Source organism: Zychaea mexicana (assembly GCF_025766255.1).
Source record: "Zychaea mexicana strain RSA 1403 chromosome Unknown BDB00scaffold_239, whole genome shotgun sequence".
NCBI lineage: Eukaryota > Fungi > Mucoromycota > Mucoromycetes > Mucorales > Lichtheimiaceae > Zychaea > Zychaea mexicana.
Genome location: NW_026516902.1, coordinates 1 through 20,081, shown reverse-complemented (window position 1 = coordinate 20,081; position 20,081 = coordinate 1). Strand labels below are relative to the sequence as shown.

The 20,081-nt window shown below is 42.0% G+C and overlaps 3 protein-coding genes across 3 annotated transcripts; all 3 read left to right on the top strand.

Moving 5' to 3' along the window:
- Nucleotides 1-13,337: 13,337 nt before the first annotated feature.
- Nucleotides 13,338-13,574, top strand: BDB00DRAFT_777359 (uncharacterized protein; the record flags this gene model as incomplete). Its single annotated transcript, XM_053120310.1, has 1 exon — nucleotides 13,338-13,574. A coding segment is annotated over one exon (237 nt), but the record flags the coding sequence as incomplete, so codon positions are not given.
- A 158-nt stretch (nucleotides 13,575-13,732) lies between these two features.
- Nucleotides 13,733-14,104, top strand: BDB00DRAFT_793749 (uncharacterized protein; the record flags this gene model as incomplete). The annotated part of the gene is made up of 1 exon (XM_053121243.1): nucleotides 13,733-14,104. The coding sequence occupies one exon, from the start codon at nucleotides 13,733-13,735 to the stop codon at nucleotides 14,102-14,104; it is 372 nt and encodes a 123-aa protein (XP_052972259.1).
- Nucleotides 14,105-14,415: 311 nt separating this feature from the next.
- Nucleotides 14,416-15,240, top strand: BDB00DRAFT_901293 (uncharacterized protein; the record flags this gene model as incomplete). The annotated part of the gene is made up of 2 exons (XM_053128552.1): nucleotides 14,416-14,761; nucleotides 14,834-15,240. 2 exons carry the CDS (start codon nucleotides 14,416-14,418, stop codon nucleotides 15,124-15,126), a joined length of 639 nt encoding a protein of 212 aa, XP_052972258.1. The 3' UTR covers nucleotides 15,127-15,240.
- Between the last annotated feature and the right edge of the window lie 4,841 nt (nucleotides 15,241-20,081).

Genomic DNA, 20,081 nt, shown 5'->3' with positions numbered 1-20,081 from the left:
ATTAGATATACCAACTTGTTGTTTAGACGGAACCGATTCCATAGTTCTACATATCATGAAATGATAAGAACATTACCGATAAGAAAATATCTTCTATATATGCAGCGACTTTCAGTAATACTTCTTGTTTTGTTCCACTCAACTTTTATTCGCACTTTTTATATCCTTCATCTTACCTTCTGTCTATTATTATGGATTCCCAGCAACAAATTGTCCACAGAAGAACGATCATCAGCATCCTACTTCTTTTGATTGAAGGCTACGTCTTTTTTTTTCTTGCGAATAATGACGACGACGATATCAACCAACTCTCCATGATCAACACTGTTTTGCCAATGTACCGAACCATTTTTTCTCTTGATCATATCATGTCAGCTGTATCATCGCCGCTGCATTTCCGTGTTATGCAACGCGTCAATCGTGTTAAAAATACGACATACTGGGAAGTTACGCATCCAGCTCTTCCGGACACAGATGGACCAGGTGGATTCAAATCGCATTATCGTATGAAACCAGCCACTTTCAATGCCCTCGTAAATATGTTGTCGCAACATCGATTGTATCAATTTACGGCACAAAACGCCACACCTGTGTTCATCCAAGTTGGCCTGATAATCTGGAGATTTGCCAATGCTCATGTCAGTTACCGTATGGCCGAAACTCTGCTTGGTACATCGCATGGATCCTACAGAAATTTTACCAAGCGATTTTTGGAGGCAATGGCCGACTGTCAAGGTGGTATAATCCGATGGCCGACCGGAATTGAAGATATCAAGGCAACCGTTGAAGGGTTTCAATATGGAGAGCTTGGACCAACATTTGAAGTCGGACCTACTCACCTCCCAAATGTACTCGGTGCTTTGGATGGGAAGCTCGTTCGAATCTTCAAACCAAGTGACAGTGGCGATCGCTTTGTCGACAGAAAAAACAACTACTCGTTGAACATGGTTGCCATTTGTGATTCAGAAAAGCGATTCACCTACATCCATGCAGGGCAGAGCGGTAAGGTATGACATGTTAATGTGATTATTTTAGTTGCTTTCTTGGCTAATATATACGACTTTAATACTATAGGCCGAAATCACGATTCAAGAGCCTTTCAAGCTACTGCTTTTTATGACGAACTTCTTTCTAACCCAGAATCCGTGTGCCCAAATGGAACATTTATACTTAGAGGTAAAGAACAAATTGCTTAGCATAGACCATCGTTGAAATCACGGTACATATTTCTGACATTCCATTTTTTGTTCGTAGATTCGGCATACCCTTTGCTCCCGTGGTTGATAACACCATTTCCTGATGCTCAAGCACCCCGCTACAGTGACAACGCGCATTTCAATTATATTCATTCGAGAATGCGTAACGTTATTGAGCGGGCATTTGGCCAATTGGTATGCAGATGGCGTTTTCTACGTAACGAGCTGTATTTGCTGGATGTAGAATCAATGATGATGACGATTGTTGCTTGCTGTATTCTGCATAATTTATGCATTGATCACGACGATCTTCATGCCGAAAGCACATTTATACCTAATCCGATAACCGATGATTTGCTTCTAGAGCCACTCGAAGTTTCTGACTCTATTAATGACAGAGGTCGTGGTACGCGCCGTACCGCTACGCAACTGCGAAATGAAGGTGTGCGGAAACGTAATGAACAAGTACAGTACTTATACGAGAATCGGCGTAGTGATCGTGAGAGCTTCCGTCAATATAATCGCCATTATAGACGCAGATAGAAAATAAATATGTCTTCATAACTAGTTATCTTTTGAGGCACTTGATTATATAAAAAAACCTGAAGGAAAAAAAACTTTATTGAATTTAAAATAAAAAATCAAACAAAAAAGATTCCACATCTTGTCAATAAGTTGCTTCATTAAATCTAAGAAGCTCTGTTGTGTGTGTTGCTGTTGCTGGTGGCGCCTTTCTTGAGCTTCAAAGATTTCCTTATCTTACTGATCGAGTAGCTCGATCAGCTGTGATCTTGCTTCCTCGCTCTGCTGGTTGGCGGCATCAATCCACTCAAGCACATCTTCATGCTGCAATTTTGCAGGAGTCAATCATCGACGTCTTGTGGATGGCTGCAGCATGCTGTTGGCTGCTATTTGTGTATCGGCGCGACGACGAATGCCTCGGAAAGAATCGAACTGGAGTTCAGGATTGAACCTCAGGTCATCCTTCAGTAATGCATGCATATCATCATATAAATACCAGTTGTCTATGTCACTGGACCCTTCAGTCTGCCAATGGCGTTCGGTAAAGCACGAATGGTAACGACTGCACATTCTTCCCCACTTGGTTTTGATGGCGCGCTTGGTTCGTACATTACCGAAAGTTTCGACAGTACTGTTATCATTTGTAAAGTCTGAAGCCGATGGATCTGTTGCTGTTGCTGCTGCTGCTGATGATGATGATGATGATATCGCTTGATCGTTGCTCGAAATACTGCTCGGCCGACGACAAGGGACGAAGGTGCTGGCTGCTGCTCGTCCAAAGACTGTGCGCTTTCTTAAGTGCCATCAGTAACAATTGGTGATGCTAGAGGTGTACACTCTTTCTTGAAGTCTTCAATGATTGCATCCCATGTACGGCCGCGATGATTGTTGTCTCTTGGATGCGTAAGCTCATCATAATGCTTAGAGACTGCGGTTAGCAACGCCCTTTCTTCAGCCTTAATCCAATGTTCAGGGGAGCTTTGTGTCGGGACAGAAGATTGGGATGCAGTGGTGTCGTTGCTGCTTTCGTTGCTTTGCATGTTGCTGTTGGACTGGTTATTGGCTTGAACAACAGGAGTGCTGCTTCGATTGTCGCTACTATTACTATGACCACCACGACCGCCACGACTGCCACGACCACGACCTGCACCACCCGGATTAACGATAACAATTGAGAGTTCACGAGGTGTTTGTTCTTGGGATGACATTTTGAAAAAAAAAGTTAATTACTCATCTTCCTACTGAACGTACCTTACTTTTATATATACCCGAATCGCTTGCAGGAGAATTACACATACAGTTTTCACAAGCTGTTAGGATTGCAAGCGCAAATCATAGTATCTTCACCTTCATGATAGGATCTTCACCTATCTCCATCATGCAATAATAGACTATCTGCCGCTTTTTTTGCAACTGGTGTTTTAGTTCTCTATCAATATTCACAGTTACATCTATCATGCTGCCGGATACAACTGTAGCTGTCAGTTATACATCGGCAAAGAAATCAGAACCCTTTTTGAAGTATAATTGATGGTCATATCTAGGGGAAACTCGCATCGGTTATCACTTATCGTTGATATCCGCTATCATTACCTGTTTTAGCAACTGTGATCTCTCAAGCAAATGGGTCGACACACGTACATTTGGAATTAGCCATGGTTTCATAGTGGGATACAATTTTTTTTTTATTTCTTCCGAATTTCCATTCTAAGAATTGTGTGTCGACGTTGACTCACATTGCTTGAGAGTACCCTTACTGCCACCCTCTAGTATATATTCTCATTGCACTATTGCTACTTCTTTACTCTTATCATATATATTGCTTATAGCTTATATATCCTATACTGTTGAATATAAAGTATAATCCCACAATAAAAAGAATTAAGTATGTTTTATGCTATAGTTCTATAGTAGACATATTGATAACTAATGATGTTCCCCAACAAGAAGATTGACTACTCAAATATAAGTACCTCATACATATTATATTTATACACAGGTCACGACGGGTCAATGGGTCAGGTCAAGGGTTGGACAGGTTGACCCATAGGTCAGAAAAGCATCAACCTGACCTATTGATCCATCCTCAACCCGCGGGTTGGTTTTGACCCATGGGTCAGATTGACGAATAAACAGAACTTTACATTTAATAATATTATATTGTAATTAAATATCAGTTGATAAAATAAAAATATAATTAAAATAATATATAAAACAATATCATTATTACTTTAATTTCTATTTTCTATACTATACTAATATTATTTTATATAAACATAAGTTACCATAGCAACCAATTAAAATATGTTTTCTATAAAAATTTACTTAAAATATAATTACACTATCTTAGTAATAAAAAAGGTTTTTTTCTCGTTAGTAACAAGGAATTTCATTAAGTGATGGGGTTTTTTCGTTAAAAAAATAAAATTGTATAAAATATATAATTTGCTAAACTATAATATTATTTTATATTAGAAAATTAATGTTATTTGTAATTTCGATTTTGAACTCAAATATATCATGTGATAGTGGTTACACAAATAAATTACGATTTGGTAAATCAGAAAATGAATCTAATTTTATTTTTTTTAGAAATAACATATATATATTATTTCCTTTTTAATTTCCGTTTTTTTAATTAGTTGCTATGATACATATTTCTAATTTAAAAATTGAATTTGCGTATATAATTAAAAGAGTATTAAGATATATTGTACAAATATGGAATCACATATTGAAATCATGGATGAATATACTAATAAAAATAATGAAGATATAATTGAATATAGAAAGAAGTTAAAAAATGAAATCAATAATTTAATATTAAATAAGTGGAAAATAAGTTTAAGCATCGAATAGAATTAAAAAATGTTAAAAATATAAGAGATATTAAAGATGAATTATTAGATAAATTAGGTTATATTTCTATATTCTTTTTTATTACTATTTTATATACACATAAGGAATATTCAGGACCTTATTTAAAGTTGAAAAGGCATTGTTATTAATATATCAGTTAGTAGATGGTTTTACATCTAAAAATATAAAAAAATATATCCTGCCATCTAGTTCTAGATTACTAACTATGAAAATTTAAATATGTAAATATGTTGATTATTGTTTATTAGAAATATTTAGTAATATAAAGATAAGAGTATTATCAGCTCAAATTAAAAATACTTCAAATTTTAAACATGTAGCTTTAGCTTTAGATAGTCATGATACCGCTACAGTGGTCCCCCGCTTTTTGCAGCAGCGCTTTTTAGTGGAAAAAACTGCAAAAAGTGAGGATGAGTATGAGATGTTACACAGACTGAGTCTAATATGTTAATCAAGTGTCAATGATAGTAAACCAATTGAAAGTGTTGGTGTTGTACTGAGGCTACTTATTATAAATCAACTCCTGTATAAAAGGCTGTTGTCTCATTCTTGATGTTTATATACTGCACTATCGTCACCTCCACACCACTATGGTAAAAGCAAAATACCCAAAGCTTACTGACGAGCAAAAGGATGCTATCTATCAACATTACATGTAGATGTCACTGGTTCAAGACTCTGTGTCCTAGGCTCTCGAGTTAATAGCGGAAAATTGCAGGTCCCCATTTTTGGCCTGCAAAATGCAAAAAGTGAGGAAACTGCAATTTTACTAAGTGATGAGTGGGTATGCTCCAAAAAAATCTGCAAAAATTGAGGATCTGCAAAAAGTGGGGCTGCAAAAAGTGGGGGACCACTGTATAGAATATGATAAACCGAATATTTCATTTTAAAAGAAATGGTCATTTAAATTAAAAACTAGTGGAATAAGAACATAGGTATTAGTAGATATAAATGAGAATATAATTAATGTTTCTAATAGTCAATTATGTGGTATTTGCAGTGATAGTGCTATGTTTTTAAATATAAAATTATATAAAAAATTAAAGAACAAGATTGTGTTGCATTAGATAGTGGTTAATACTATTTATTAAACAATTTGAAGATTTTTGTAAAAGTAAAAATATTAATTCAAATGACAAAAACTTTTTTTATCCAATTCGTAAAGAAACAGGAATAGCTTTAAATAATTAAGAAGTAGTTTTAGATCTATAGTTGAAAATCAATTTAAAGACTTATATAATAAATTTAAAAGATTCTCTAATAATAATTCTATATTAAAGACTGATGATATAAATTATATAAACTTACATTTAAAAGTTGTATTTTTATTAAAAAACTAGCGGCCCTTCCTCGCTTCGCTTAGATGAATGAGCCCCACTGCTTCGCTCCGTGTCATTCAACGGGAACGCGTCGCAAGGGGGTTCCCCCCTTGACCCCCAAGTAGGGGACAAGCCCCCCAAACCCCCCTGTCCAGCGAGGTTGGATCAATGTTTTGGTATTAGATGCTTATTGTCTATTTTCAAAAACAAAAGCAAGATCATTGTGTAGTGCGAAGTAGTCTATCATAGAAAGTCGTCAAAGTTGGATACTTAACTATCTCCAGTTTAGAATGCAATGCAAAAAGAAGTGTTGACAAAGATGATGTAGTGATATTGATAAAAAGAGAATAGGCGAGAAAAAAAGGAGAATAGGCAATATAAAAAAAGAGAATAGGCGATGTAGAAAAAGAGAATAGGCGATGTAGAAAAAGAGAATGGGCGATGTAAAAATAGAGTAGGTGACAAAAAGAATTATAGAAGAACTTCATGAAAAACAACATTTTTTGTGCTTTGGCCTTGCTGACCCACGATACATGAGTTCTCAGGATCTAACATGATTCTGATGGATGAAGGGGTGCGGACGCGCGACATGGCTACATAGAGTAGACCATGCGTGAACAGAGGTTCAGGCAAGTAGAGGCCGACAGTGTTGAAAGTTTGACCCTGTGCCTTATTAATGGTCATAGCGAATGCCAGGCGAACAGGGAATTGGGTGCGTTTGAAGAGAATGGGCGAGCATGTTTGTAATGGTGTGAGTGTTATGCGAGGGATTAAGACAATGTTGCCAGCATGAGGTCCAGTAGCTATTTCAGCTTCAAGTACATACCTTTGAAAAGAGCGTACAATCAGCCGTGTCCCGTTGCAGAGACCACTTTGGGTGTGTAAGTTTCTCAAAAGCATAATTGGGCAACCGACTTTGAGTTTTAGCAAGTATGGTGGGAGGTCGGATGGATTGATGGAATTGAGCAGCTCTGGTGGGTATGTGATTTGATCCTCTGGATCATCCACAGTATCTGCGCTCGGGAATTCGTGGATAGTGCCTGGGAAATGGTCGAGTATCAGATCGTTAATTGCTGAAACGTCGACATTTTTTGGAGTTAGAATGGAGCGACTGATGAGGTAATCGCGATCCACATGTGGTGCGTCAAGGCTGCCGTAAATGGCTTTGATGAGCTCGTACGTGTTGTAACCTAGCATGAGCATTCGTTCTGGAAGCCAGACTCTATCATCAGTGGTTGGCACCAACAGCTCAGCACCATCACCAATGCAAAGTAAATACTGAGCAAACTCGCGAAGCTCATTTGCATCATTAGTGTTGGCAGCTTGCTGGACGCGCATGTTCGTTTCAAGGTGGTGAATGGTGATGCTGGGCCAAATGGATGAACGATTTAAGCACTGCTGTACGATCTGCGAGTGCGACGCATTTGGTATCACAGGAAGGGCCTATTATTAAATACTTTACTGTGAGTACTACTACTTAATAGTAAAAAACATGCAAAGTAGAAGAGAGGATACAATGTTGGATACCTAGCAAAAGTCACCACCAAAGACCATGATCTTTCCACCAAACGGAACATCGGCAAGCGCGGGATCGTCATGTCTCATGAGATCCTGGATACTCCTGTTTACAGTCTCAATGACGCTTTTACTGATAATGGATGCTTCATCCCAGATGATCAATCTTGCCAAACGTATAAGCTGCGCGGTATCGGAGCGTGGGGTAAAGCTACACGCTGTTGTTTCGTTGATCTCTAAAGGTATTTTGAACGTTGAGTGTGCAGTTCGTCTACTATCGAGTAACAAAGCGGCAGTACCACTTGTAGCTACAGCGAGCGCAATATCTCCGCCACGACGAACATGTTGGAGGAGTGCATTGAAAAGATATGTCTTTCCAGTACCACTAGGGCCACCCACAAAATGCACCTTTGGCTGATTTGCCGCCTGGCGTAAAGATGCATTGACTGCATTAAAGACAGATTGCTGATGCTCGTTAAATTTTTGTTGAGGAGCAGGCATCAGGGCAAGTCGTTCCACAAGTCGACGGTGCTCACGAATCAACAAAGGCTCATTGTTGGCATAAATGTTTGGGTTGGCTGGAAGCACAAACCCATCAAATTCAAGAAGCGATCTTGACAATCCAGAGAGCACCAATTCAATATCCAAAAGGCCTTGGTCATAAATGGCATCCGTGATGGGCAAATTTGGATCGTTTAAATCTTGGCGGGCTGTGTATAGAAAGTCTTCAACCATGCTATCGCAGTGACGAAGCCATAAATCATGTGAATCTTCGGGTTGACAGAAAGCCACAATGACTGCGAATAGCTGACGAAGAGCATAGGGGCATTGATACATTTGAGCTTGATCAAGGCATTGATGCCATTCTTCTTGCCCCGTCAACAGGCCACGTCTTCGTGCTGCTGCCTGGAATGATGGCATCGGTACACCATCTACTGTCCGCAAAAGTTCAAAGCTGGTGGCACCGGCAACATGATACAGCAAAAGTCGAAGATGAAATTTCTCAACTTCGCGGGGGGAAACAACATAGACACGACCGATTGTACTACCAAAACCTCGTTCACGTATTTTCCAGCAACGTGTGCGCTGAACAAATACAAAGTGCTCCGGGAAATTGACGTAAAGAAGGTCAGAGGCAATGGCGTCGTCTGGGTTCTCTTGGTTGTACTAAAACTAAGGATCCTCATAGGAATCGAAGAACCGATCCAAAAGACGGGTCGGGTCGGTTCTGGTTGGGCCGGTCCCATGGAAGAACCGAACCGGAACCGACTCGGTTCTCTTTGGTTGGAACTGAGGAACCGACTATAGATTCGTCGTGTCATTGCAACTAAATGCATTGACTGTGCAAGAATAATTGTTAATGGAGGGACGAGTGAAGTTGTGTTTTTCCGAGCGTAGGTTTATTTATTTCTTCTAAGAAAAATCAATATGTTATATAACTTATATCTATCTATTAAAAAAAGAAAGGTTGTGAAATGGGTGGAGTAAAAGAAAGTATGAAAAAGAAAGTGCAAAGACAAGAGAAAAGGGACGGAGTTAGCAGGAACAAAGGAGAATAGAGGAAAAGCCAAAAAATTTTAAGGGTACCAGGAGTTCAAAAGCATTAACTTTTTTATGGTTTCCTCAGACAAACGATTGCGGGTGTACGGTAGCAAATGTCGAGCTGCCGAGAAAGAACGCTCAGAAGGAGTCGATGTTGCTGGCACCGCCAAGTATTGTGCAGCCATGTTGCTTAAGTTCGGCCATTTCTGTGACTGGGACTCCCAGAAGATTAGCTCTGTGTGCTTGCCTGCTTCCACCATTGGCATCATCGGTTGTTCGCCAATGTATTCCTCTATTTCGTCTTGGCTTCGGTCGATCCAGTACAATGCATACATCTCCTGCAGCTGCTCGCTCACTTCGATATCGACATCCGCGCGATCCTTGAACGTCGACCAGGTATCCCAGACAATTTGCTGGCTATACTCCTGCCATTCCCTTTCCCAGCCGCTCTTAGCCCACCAGACAAACTTCAGGCTAGGATCCATTGCAGTGGCGCACGCATAAACGTTGGATGTGTCAGTCTTGGCGTAATACTTTCGCAGCTTAACGAGACCGACTTCCGCTGCTTCGCACAGGTCGATGGGTGTGGATGGGCTGGTCTTATGGTCCTCAAGCCTGTCCATCAGATGGTTATAGCAAAGGATGGTGAGGTTGATGGTGGCATGCGACTTGCTGGCTGACAACCTCTTGGTCACTTTCTCGAACGGCTCAAGGAGAGCACGGATCTGCTTCAGGCGCTCCCATTCTTGTGCAGTCAACCTATACTGTGCCAGCGCCTCAGTGCACATTGCGTTGTAGCCAGCCTCGACCGCGATAGCCCGCGTGATCATTTCAAACGTCGAATTCCAACGAGTACGGACATCAGGAATGAGCTTGAGTTTGGGACAGCCTTCGTTGTTCAAGGTACGCAGGAACTTCTGTAAGCGTTGCGGTGACGATCTAAGGTAATAGATCAAAACCTATTAATCACTTGAAAAATAGTTTAATGCTTAATTAACTGATGACTACCTTATCTTGGTAACGCCTCTTCGTAGTTTGACCAGTACATTAGAGTTGGTAGGCATTTGTTCTTCGTCGTCGTCAACGATTTCTTCTTCTGGTGCCTGCGCTGAAAGACCAACTCGCAGGATATCCTGAACTGCCAAGTTAAGGACGTGTCCAACACAAGGGATATGATGGATGTCTTTGCGGAATGGCCTTGGTTTTATAAGTTGTTGGTGAGTACATAGTTTTTTATGAGTATCTTGGCAAAGCAGCATAATCCCAGTAACTTACCAATCTTTCTCTTTCGCGCGTCGTTCAATTACGGTCATCATCTTGGTCATATTCGATGCGTTGTCACTAGTAATTGTGAAAAGCCTCGAACAAAGATCGAACTCATCTAAGACTTTCAAGAAGGCGTCGGCAAGGTTCTCTCCAGTATGTGGACCTTCCAAAGGCTGGAACCCTAGGCGAACTTCTTGCAGAGTCCATGTCGATCTGCACATCCAGTGTGCTGTCACACCAAGGAATTCTTGCCGGAATGGGCTGGTCCAGCTGTCGACGGTGCAAGAAGTTTTTGGCACGCTCTTGAGCAAGGCGGCGGTTTGTTCTTTGGCTCTGACGTATTCTTCGTCCAGCTATTTCAGTGAAAGTTAAGTATATGTCTGAATCCTTGTTTAACAAAACATGAAACGAAGTTTACCTTTCTCGACATACTGTCAGCATTCAAAAGCTTGACGGATTCTTACGTAGGTGCTGATTGTGCCATGTAGAACAACTCCTGCAATTCTTCGCTTTCGGCCAAAGTAAATGGGAGCTTGCTCTTGACCAAAAATTTGACGAATTGTCGCTGGAAGGCGCCCTTTTCAAACGTACGCTTACGCTTAAATTCGAAATGCTGGTCCATTGGGCCGGCTTGGCGCTTGTTCCCCTGAACGTGCGGACCAGTTGTTTGCGTGATTCGATGGACATTCTTCAGGTGCTTCACAAGCCCAGACGTATTACCTTGCTTTGCGTCGTACACCTTGTTGCAACCAGGCCGCTGGCACTTGATTTTCGGTTGACTGTTGATAGAGACGCGTTTGCCGTATTCATGAGTGAGAACCCAGCTGCTTACTGACTGCTTTTCTTTACCGCTCGTGTCAATGTTCGCGCCGTCACCGGCAAGCTGTGTGATTTCTTGGTGGTCGATCATGGAAGCGGAATCATCGAAGCACTCTTCATCAGTGTCCATTACATGCGAACCGACTGACGCCATGGAGACGTTGGATTGATCACGGGCTAGGGAAGGAGGAACAAAACTTGATAACGAACGACTTGTGTTGGATAAGGACGAATTACGGCTGGACTCTCTCTATAAAATGGTACTATCATCAGCTGGTTGCAGGTGATATTGCATATGATGGAGTATCCTAGATTAATCTTACGCGATCAGAAAGAGCATCACGAGCGTCGTCAGAGCTGGAGCCAACTGAGTAGTTTGGGTAGGTCATTGCGTTGGATGTGATATAAAAAGGTACGGATATAGAGTAGAATGGTTCAAGCTGTATGTAAGTAAATAGTTGAGTTATTTTGCCCAAAAATAAAGTTGTTGCTTTTATACTTTTCATGACGCGTTGAGGATAATGATACCAAACGGCAGCTTCTCTTCAAATAGTGCTAAGTAATACCTCGCCTGTCATTTCGTAAAAGGAAGTTTTTAGAAGTCAGCAGCATGCTGAGCTGTACCACTGCTGAGTGCGCGATTTTTGCTTTCAGTGTTCTTCCTTTAATCGTTCGTGTCCATTCGTTACTAGCAGTATAAGTATAATTAGCACTGCTGAGCACGCAGCGTTTAATGCTGCGAACCAAACCAAAGGCACGTCAAAATTCTCTTCTCAGCAATCTGTACACACGTCATTACACAATTGATACAGCAATCTTTTTTCCGGCATTCTCTGAAATTCCCCCACCAGATCAGCGATTAGAACACATTTCATACTTTAATTCAACAATCAACCATGCACGGTCATACTGTATATCCACAATTGAAATAAAACACATTTTCTATGCACAAATTTCGCTATGCACTACAATAATTACGCCTTCCCTTCGATTCACGCGATTATCATTGTAATCTTGTGTAATTCCATCCCTCTTGAAATTGCAGTTGAAGAACTCGGTTCTAATCTCGGTTCTTGGGTCGGTTCTCGGGCCGGGTCGAGTCGGTTCTGATGTACATTGTGCTTGGGACGGTTCTGGCAGAGAACCGTCCCGGCCCGGCCCGTGAGGACCCTTAACTAAAACCATGCTGTCAAAGTTGTTTCATGCGTACGGCCTTCGATTACATTCCGCGGAGTACACTCTTTCCAGAAATTATTTGCGCACACATCGAGAAACAAATTGCCCATTTTCTAATAAAGTGTTTGTGCAACCAAGGAGCAACTTTTTTCCAATTGTCAATTGTTTAGTTTACCCATGGCCAATGTATTACGTATGCACAAAAGCATTTTAGAGGTGTCATTGCCACTGGAGCAATTATCGAAGCAAAACTATTTTATTAAAGGAGTCAAAAGTGATGGGAGTGCTCGTCAAAGAGCTAGATAAACATTCAAGGTTTTTATATCAGCAAAGTTATACACATTATCATGTCTCATTTACAAAATATTGCTGTGTTTGTGCTAAAGGGTTTCATTGTTTGCATTAAACTTCTAAAATTCCACAGCTACTACAATTGCTGCAGCAATTTTTGCGAATGTTGCATACAGTGTAGTTGACTCTATATCCACATATGGTTGCTTGTACAGCAAGCTCAATTTGTCTTCTTTAGCTCTGAAAACGTTTACAGTAAAGATGCCCTGTTTGCACTATCGTCGTTGTTGCTGGTGTTGGACATGTATTCGTGCCACTCTATGTAAAAAAAAAAAAAAAACTTGGCGTTAAATTCACAAGCAAAACTCCAAAATACACCCTTTGTAAAGGAAGAGAACCCAATTCCAGGAGGCAGATTCTGTGATGCAGCCCCAAGGGTTGGTGTCAAGAGAGGTTCAGCTGGTCAAATGCACAGCCTACTGACTCAAGAATCCCTTCCGGCAGAGAGAACCCAATTCCAGGAGGCAAATTCAATGATGCATCCCCAAGGGTTGGTGTCAAGAGAGGTTCAGCTGGTCAAATGCACAACCTACTGACTCGAGCATCTCAATGCCTTTGCAAAAGATGAAAACAATAATGACAGAAGGTGAACAAGGAAAACAGAAAAACAAAAATGTTCTAGGCCAGCTTTATTTTGACAGTCACACTTGGTCTGTTGGGTGCTGGGAAATGATTGGTGCTGGGAGATGATCATTTCTTTTGCTTTCGCTTATCAATAGATAAAGACTCGGGAACCAAAGAAAGCAAAGTTAGGCGCAAGATGTCATTATCGACATTAACCAGAAAGCGACCACGCATTAAAGCTGTTGATGTCCATTGGTGCATCGACAATGTAGCCAATCTGTCTGTCCAAACATTTGCGATCACGTTCAAGCACTATGACCGCCAGCATTGCCATTCGCGTTACAATATAATCTTGGACTCTCATATACCAGAAGAGCACAAAAGTCGACTTCAAGACGAATTTGAACATGGCGAAAAACCATAGACTGTACTGAGTTATGGCGTAACCAACGACGCGCCCAAGCTTTAGCAGAAGCAAATGACAACTGCTCAGAGGCTGCGAACAATCTTTTGATTTCCAACACTCAAGAGATCAAGTCATCCGTGGCGAAGTATCATGTGTCTGAACCAGCGCCTGTAACCATGACTTCGCAAGCACCTACCACACCAGTTGGCTACCCAGGCACGTCTGTCCCACCAGTCGTAGCAACCGCAGGCACACCTGTCTCACAATCACTATCACCATCAATGACAGACACACGTGTTTCAACACTAAGCAAAGACAAGCTCGATTCATCAGTGCCAGCGTTAGCAACTACTTCGACAGCAGACATACAGGATCACTGGATTATTGGCCCCGTCACTGCAAAATTCTGGCAGTATCAGTGCATGGCAGACAATATATCAAAACCTTGTCCATTAGAACCCAATGTCCAAGAAATCTTAGCTTTGGCTAACGTTCTTTTTTTGGCTCCAGAGCAACACAGCGATGCAAAAATGGCAGTTTTTGGCTAGGAGCTTCTCGACGAAGCGATGTCACATCAGACAAAAATGTTACTTGACAAAGCGCCTACCCCTTGCTCTAGATTTACCCCAACCGACTTCATGATCATTGTTGACGTTGTTTCTGCAATCGCCGCGAAAACCATGAGCCCAAAGCAAGCCAGACTTCAACTTTTGACCCTGGCCTCCAGTATAAACGACTTACGGGCAAATGTAATAGAAGGCATTGCTGATATATAAGTTTTGTGTATGACGTTTGTTCAACCTTCATTGGCTCACTTATCTTTCCGTTTTATTCTCGCTCTGCTCATAGGCTCATCAATATGCCACAAAACCCTATCGCGGACCAGGGGAAGTTTGGCGAGGTCGACTTACAAACACGGTTCTTTAATCCTTTGCTTGCGTCAATACTTGTGGATGTCACCAAGAAAGTTCTGTTGCACTGGCCAAACAAAATGGAGGAAACGGTGCCCCAAATACGACCTGACGCCATCGTGTCCACTGTCGTCCAGCTCAAGTTAGGTCTGTCCTTGGGCTATGGTGAAGTGAAACCTGGGGACGACAGTACAACCAATCAATCGCTTTGTATCGACACAATGAAGCTTGCTGTCCTATTAAGGAATGCCGCCCAAAAAAACGGCCACCCAATTATCTCTTTCCAAATCAATGGTAAGATTCAACAAAGAGGAAGATTTCTGTGGAAGGCGCACGTTAAACCGTAAATTCGTTTATTCACTATAGGATTTCACCTGATTTTTTTTGTGGTGCAAGAACTTGGCCGTCATTTACATACCATATTAAAGATTGGCCGGCTTACTGTGCCAAACTCTTTGGCATCACTTCATTCGTTCATCACACCCAAGAATCTGAGTATGCTGCTGCGTGTTACTTCTATCTTTTGGAGTTGCTGCGTCTATGACACTCCTTCATTCACCAGTGCGCCACCCTCTAAATTGCAGGAAATTGCTACCTTGTTTTCTATGACGGACAAATCGAGCTCAAAGGCTAGAGAGTGCACCATCAGATATAACTGAAAGCCTTTTGCAAAAAAAAACCCCCCCTCCTACTTCATTTCTTTCCCCTTCACTCCCCTTCACTTGTTGTACTGCTTTACATCGTTCGTCATTTTTCCCTAAATAAATGTTTGTGTAACCAAGGAGCAACTTTTTCCAAACGTCAATTGTTCAGTTTGCAAAACGCGCAAAAGCATTTTATTAAACTGGCCTTCTATTCAAGCAATCATCGAATTTAGCAATAGAATATTTGCAAAATCCTCGAAGATCGCCAATAAGAATCTGATTGCAAGCCATTTGGATTTGGATTGTCGAGGTCTCTTCTTCCAAAAGCTGCTCTCTCTTGAGCTTGCTTTTACAAATGGACCAAAATTGCTCAATCGGATTCAGTTCTGGTGAATAGGGCGGGAGGTATATGCAGCGATATCCACGGCTTTCTATATACTTGCGGATGCCCTCGTGTTGGTGGATAGGCGCATTATCCATCACAATATAATTGTCCTTGAACATTTCGTGTCTGTCTAGAACGTCTATTGTACTCGAGAGGAAGTTAAAGTAGTGGCCAGTGACAGTTCCACGCTTGCTCGTTGTCTGGTCGACAGTTCTGCTACTGCCTGCTGTTTTACACATTTTGGATGGAGCCATTGCCTTTGGACGTCGCACCGAAACGTTTACCACACCAAATGGAGAGATTGCACCGAGAATGGTTGTTGTCATCGCTCTGGTTTTTGGCACCTTGACAATTGCACGAGAGCCCTTTTTCGACTAAACATATGAGCGCTTCATGTTGATGTGGAACGCGGCTTCGTCTACAAACACACAATTGCTCAGATAGTCTATATCAGTTTGCAGCCACTTTGTTACCTAAGCATGTCGATCTTCGATTTTTTCAGGGTTGTTTCGTTCAACTGATTAAAGATGGGCCCGCTTCAGGCTAATCTTGCATTTTTTGGTCATGAAATCGTGTAATGCACTTTTCTTGATGTCGAGGTCGGCAAACTGCTCCGTCAAACTTGCCATGATCTCGTCTAGCACAAGTGAGGGCTTTTCATCAATCAAATCAATCAGGAATTGCCGGTGCTTTTCGACTAGCTTTGGTGGTCGTCCTGGTGGCCTACCGCCACTCACATTGCTCACGATCTGATCTTTTGGTTCTTTTTGATCTTGCTGAACCCAATATTGCGCTGTACGTGGTTTGATCTGCAGTTGTAGGGCCGCAGCTCGTACTGACATGCCTTTCTCGTACACCAGAAAAAAGAGCTCCTCTTTTTCATCATCCTTGTAACATCGATAGGATTTGCGGTTTGGTGTTATGGACTCTTCCTGTTTCACCTCATCTGACCCAGCTTTCGTGACCACCATTCGTTCAGGCAGTTTCATGTAAATGTAATGATCGTAATCCGTGATCATCTCCACCGGGAACAGATGGCTACCGCTTTCCATCATAATGACATCTTTTCCATCTTCATCCATCATATTTCCCAACCCATCTTCATGAATGAACGAGATCATTTTGAATATAGATTGCAGAAAAAGATGCTAGGAGCTGCAGTCGTGATATATGCGAAATATAAAAATTGTGGCGTGCCAAGTCTTTTCTGATCACTGGACAAAGTTTATTTTTAGCAACTTGCAAACCATTCCTTGTGCTTGGCGCAAAATGTTACACATAGTATGCGCAAAAAGTTTCCAGAAAGAGTGTATCATCCTCATCGAAATGAACAGTTTGTTCATCTTCCAAGTGGACGGCCAAACGCTGGTGCGCAGGAAATTCTTGGTGAAGGGAGAACGAAAACAAACGCCAGCAACCCTCTGAAGCGGAGACATAGCAGGCGTCGAGGTAGGTGCGGATCTCGTCTATTGGTTGACCATCATCATCGTCGCTTGACGCTGTGACACTATGGCAGATGCACGATCGTGGCCCTTATAAACGTATTTGATGGACTGTATGGAGGAGCAGATTTCGACGTTGATGTGAGCATCATATTTGGCACAAAGGTATATGTTGTGCGGTACAACCCAGCGATTGTCGAGATTAACGCGATTTTTGGTGACATAGTCACCATTATCAGGTCTCACATAAAGCAGGTAACCGTCGTCGTTCCATTGTGTCTCGTCAGAAAACTGTTTAGGGTAGTGCTTCGAGCATCTACCATCGACCATGCATGGTGAGCGTGGGTCGAGAAGCCCGCAAGGACCATGCATCATATGCCGTTCAACTGTCGCGCGTGCAGGATGATTGCTGTCGGGAAGTTGGGCAGAAACAATTGCATCACAGTGGGCTGGGCTAGTAGGCTTATCTTCTCCAGCAAGAATAAGTAATATATGGGCATGTGGGAGACCACACTTCTGAAACTCTACTGTATGGACATGTCCGACAACAGTGCCCAGAATCTTATCCTTGGTAAGATCGTTCATAAGCTGCTTAAGTTTCAATCTGAAAACTCATGCTGACAGATCAGGGCGATCAGATGCTGATTGACCGGGAAGAAGATTTTCTTGAATCTCAGGCCAGCGAGGATTGCAAGTAAAGGTGACGAATATGTCCAGTTTGCCGAAACGACCAACAATACTCATTGCGTTTTGGTACAGCTGCTGCATATGCCGAGGGGAACCAATGAAGGATGATGGCAGGATAACGCGCCGTCCAACACTGGTCATATCATTGTCTCCAAGATGCACAGCGTCTACCATATTGCAATACAGGTCCGAACGCAAATGGTTTTGGTTACGGCGGATGAAGCTCAAACGATTGGACTCCATCTTTGCATAAACATCAGTGATATATTGCTGATACAGGTTGCCGAAACGATGAAGATCATGTCTGTTTGCATCACTGTCATTGCCGCGTATCATGAGCCGGAACTTGTACCAATCCATGACAGTGATTGTGCTGCCGGCATCAGTGCGAGCCTCAATCGTCCAGCCTTCATCTCCTATTACGAACACTTAATATGCAATGGAAATAACTCATGATGGAACTCAGGACAAAATCATTTTCTGTAAGTATACCTTAGGGGAAAAGGAGAACATAATGCATAGCATCATAAAAGCGATGCATTTCACTGATGTTTTGTAGCTGATTGATCTCGTTCTTAGAACGATATCGCGATTGCCAACATCTGTACCATTATCATCGACGATCAAAATGCCAATTTCGCCAGCAGTGGGGCGGTTGTAGCGGCGAGCATCGGGTACCCCTTCAGCCCTGATAACCATTCTCACATCCGCCATGCCTTCATTGTGAGCAATTTCGGCCATGTTGCCAAATGATGTCGTGAATGGGCTGATGCGGTGCATCATATCCTGCAAGGTCTGTAGCGTTTCATTGATCAACGTAGCGTTTATGACGGATTGTCGGGTTTGCAGCTCAGTCGACGGGTCGTGAACGTAGATTTGCGTGAAAGTGGGCCTTGTTGTGTTGTCGGCAGGCAAAATAGACCCAATTCGATGGTGGACACTACCGTGGATGCGGAAGTTGCACGCACCACCGATGGACTTGGCTACTGTCTGATCAACGTGGACACCAAGCGAAGTAAAACTGAGGGAGTTGTTGTATGCGCGGATGTTTGTGCAGAATTGGGTGGAGGCCTCATCCGTGCCATGCAACAAACGGGAAATTTCAGGAGGGGTGGGGGAAAGGGGTGACAATTGGACACTTCCTTGGTCACAGCATAGGCTAAATGCAGGTCGTACTTGGGAAGAGTTTGAGATGCGCTCTTGAATCCAAAGACGTGCATGGCAATTAGAGCATTCCCTGTCTATGCGACCAAAATAGTGTCGGGGAGGAATCACAGCTGCAACAGCACGGGCAATATTATGCATCTACATGAAGTAAAGGATCATTAGCTGATATACTGAATGCTCAAGCTTCTGACAGCCGATGACTATGTATCAACGAATAGCAAGTATAGCTGGTATAGATATGGTCACTAACGTTTTGAGCAGCCTGGTTTGCAGGATTGTTTAGGCACAATCGGTTGGTGGAGTGATGATGACCCTCTTTCCCACAGCTTGAACACATAGGAACGCGTTCTTCGGTTTCAATTCCAGCTTCAAGTTCATTTTGCTGACGCATTTGCAACCGAGCAGGATTATGAAGACAGTTGCGGTGCGAAATGCGTTGATGGCCGGGCAAGCCGCATGAAGGGCAAATTGGAGTTCACATGTTTGTTGATTGAAGTGAAGATTAGAAGTGAGTATTGAAATGCGAGGAGAGAGAAGAGCAGTATACAGTGCAGCTCTTGTTTCTTTGTTGCACACAATAACTATTATGATCTCAGCAGCAAAACTCTCTTTGAAAAGCACTTTTTGCTTATATTCTCAACGCTCAAGGTCATGTCAAGATTAGAAGATTGAGATGGCGTATCTAACAATGATATATGCCTAAAAAAGTAAAGATTACTGTACACTGTGTAAAATTATGTGTAATAAACTGGTCCCTCTGCTTCGCTGCGTGTCAGCATCTGTCCTCCAGGGACCAGTTTACTGGGGCTCTGCTTCAGACCCCGGGTGGGGGGCAAAGCCCCCCTACCGCCTCCCAAGTGTTCTTCAAACAATGCTGAAAATATGTTTTCAAAGTAATCTGCTTAAAAGTGATGTCGAAAACAGTTGTGGAAATTGTTTTTATTGTTTGGTTAAGAAAAAAGGATGCCGTCACTGCTTTAAAAAATGCCCAAAGTTAATACGTCATACACAGTAAGAATATTTGTATGATTTTACCGTGTCAACGCTAATTACCCGAGTTAATGCATTCCGTACTCTCAGATGATTCAAGCCCAACACATCGGCAATCCTCGCAAATAATGAGGTAGTCGTGCAATTCGATGTACACCTCGCAACTGAACAGATCGTGTTCAGTTTCTTCGCAAAATTTACACGTTAGAATTTTCAAAGGTGGAATTCTCTTGCTCTTGAAATGGGTCTTGGACATTTTGTTGAGATGGAAAACTTTGGACATTATGAATGATGCGATG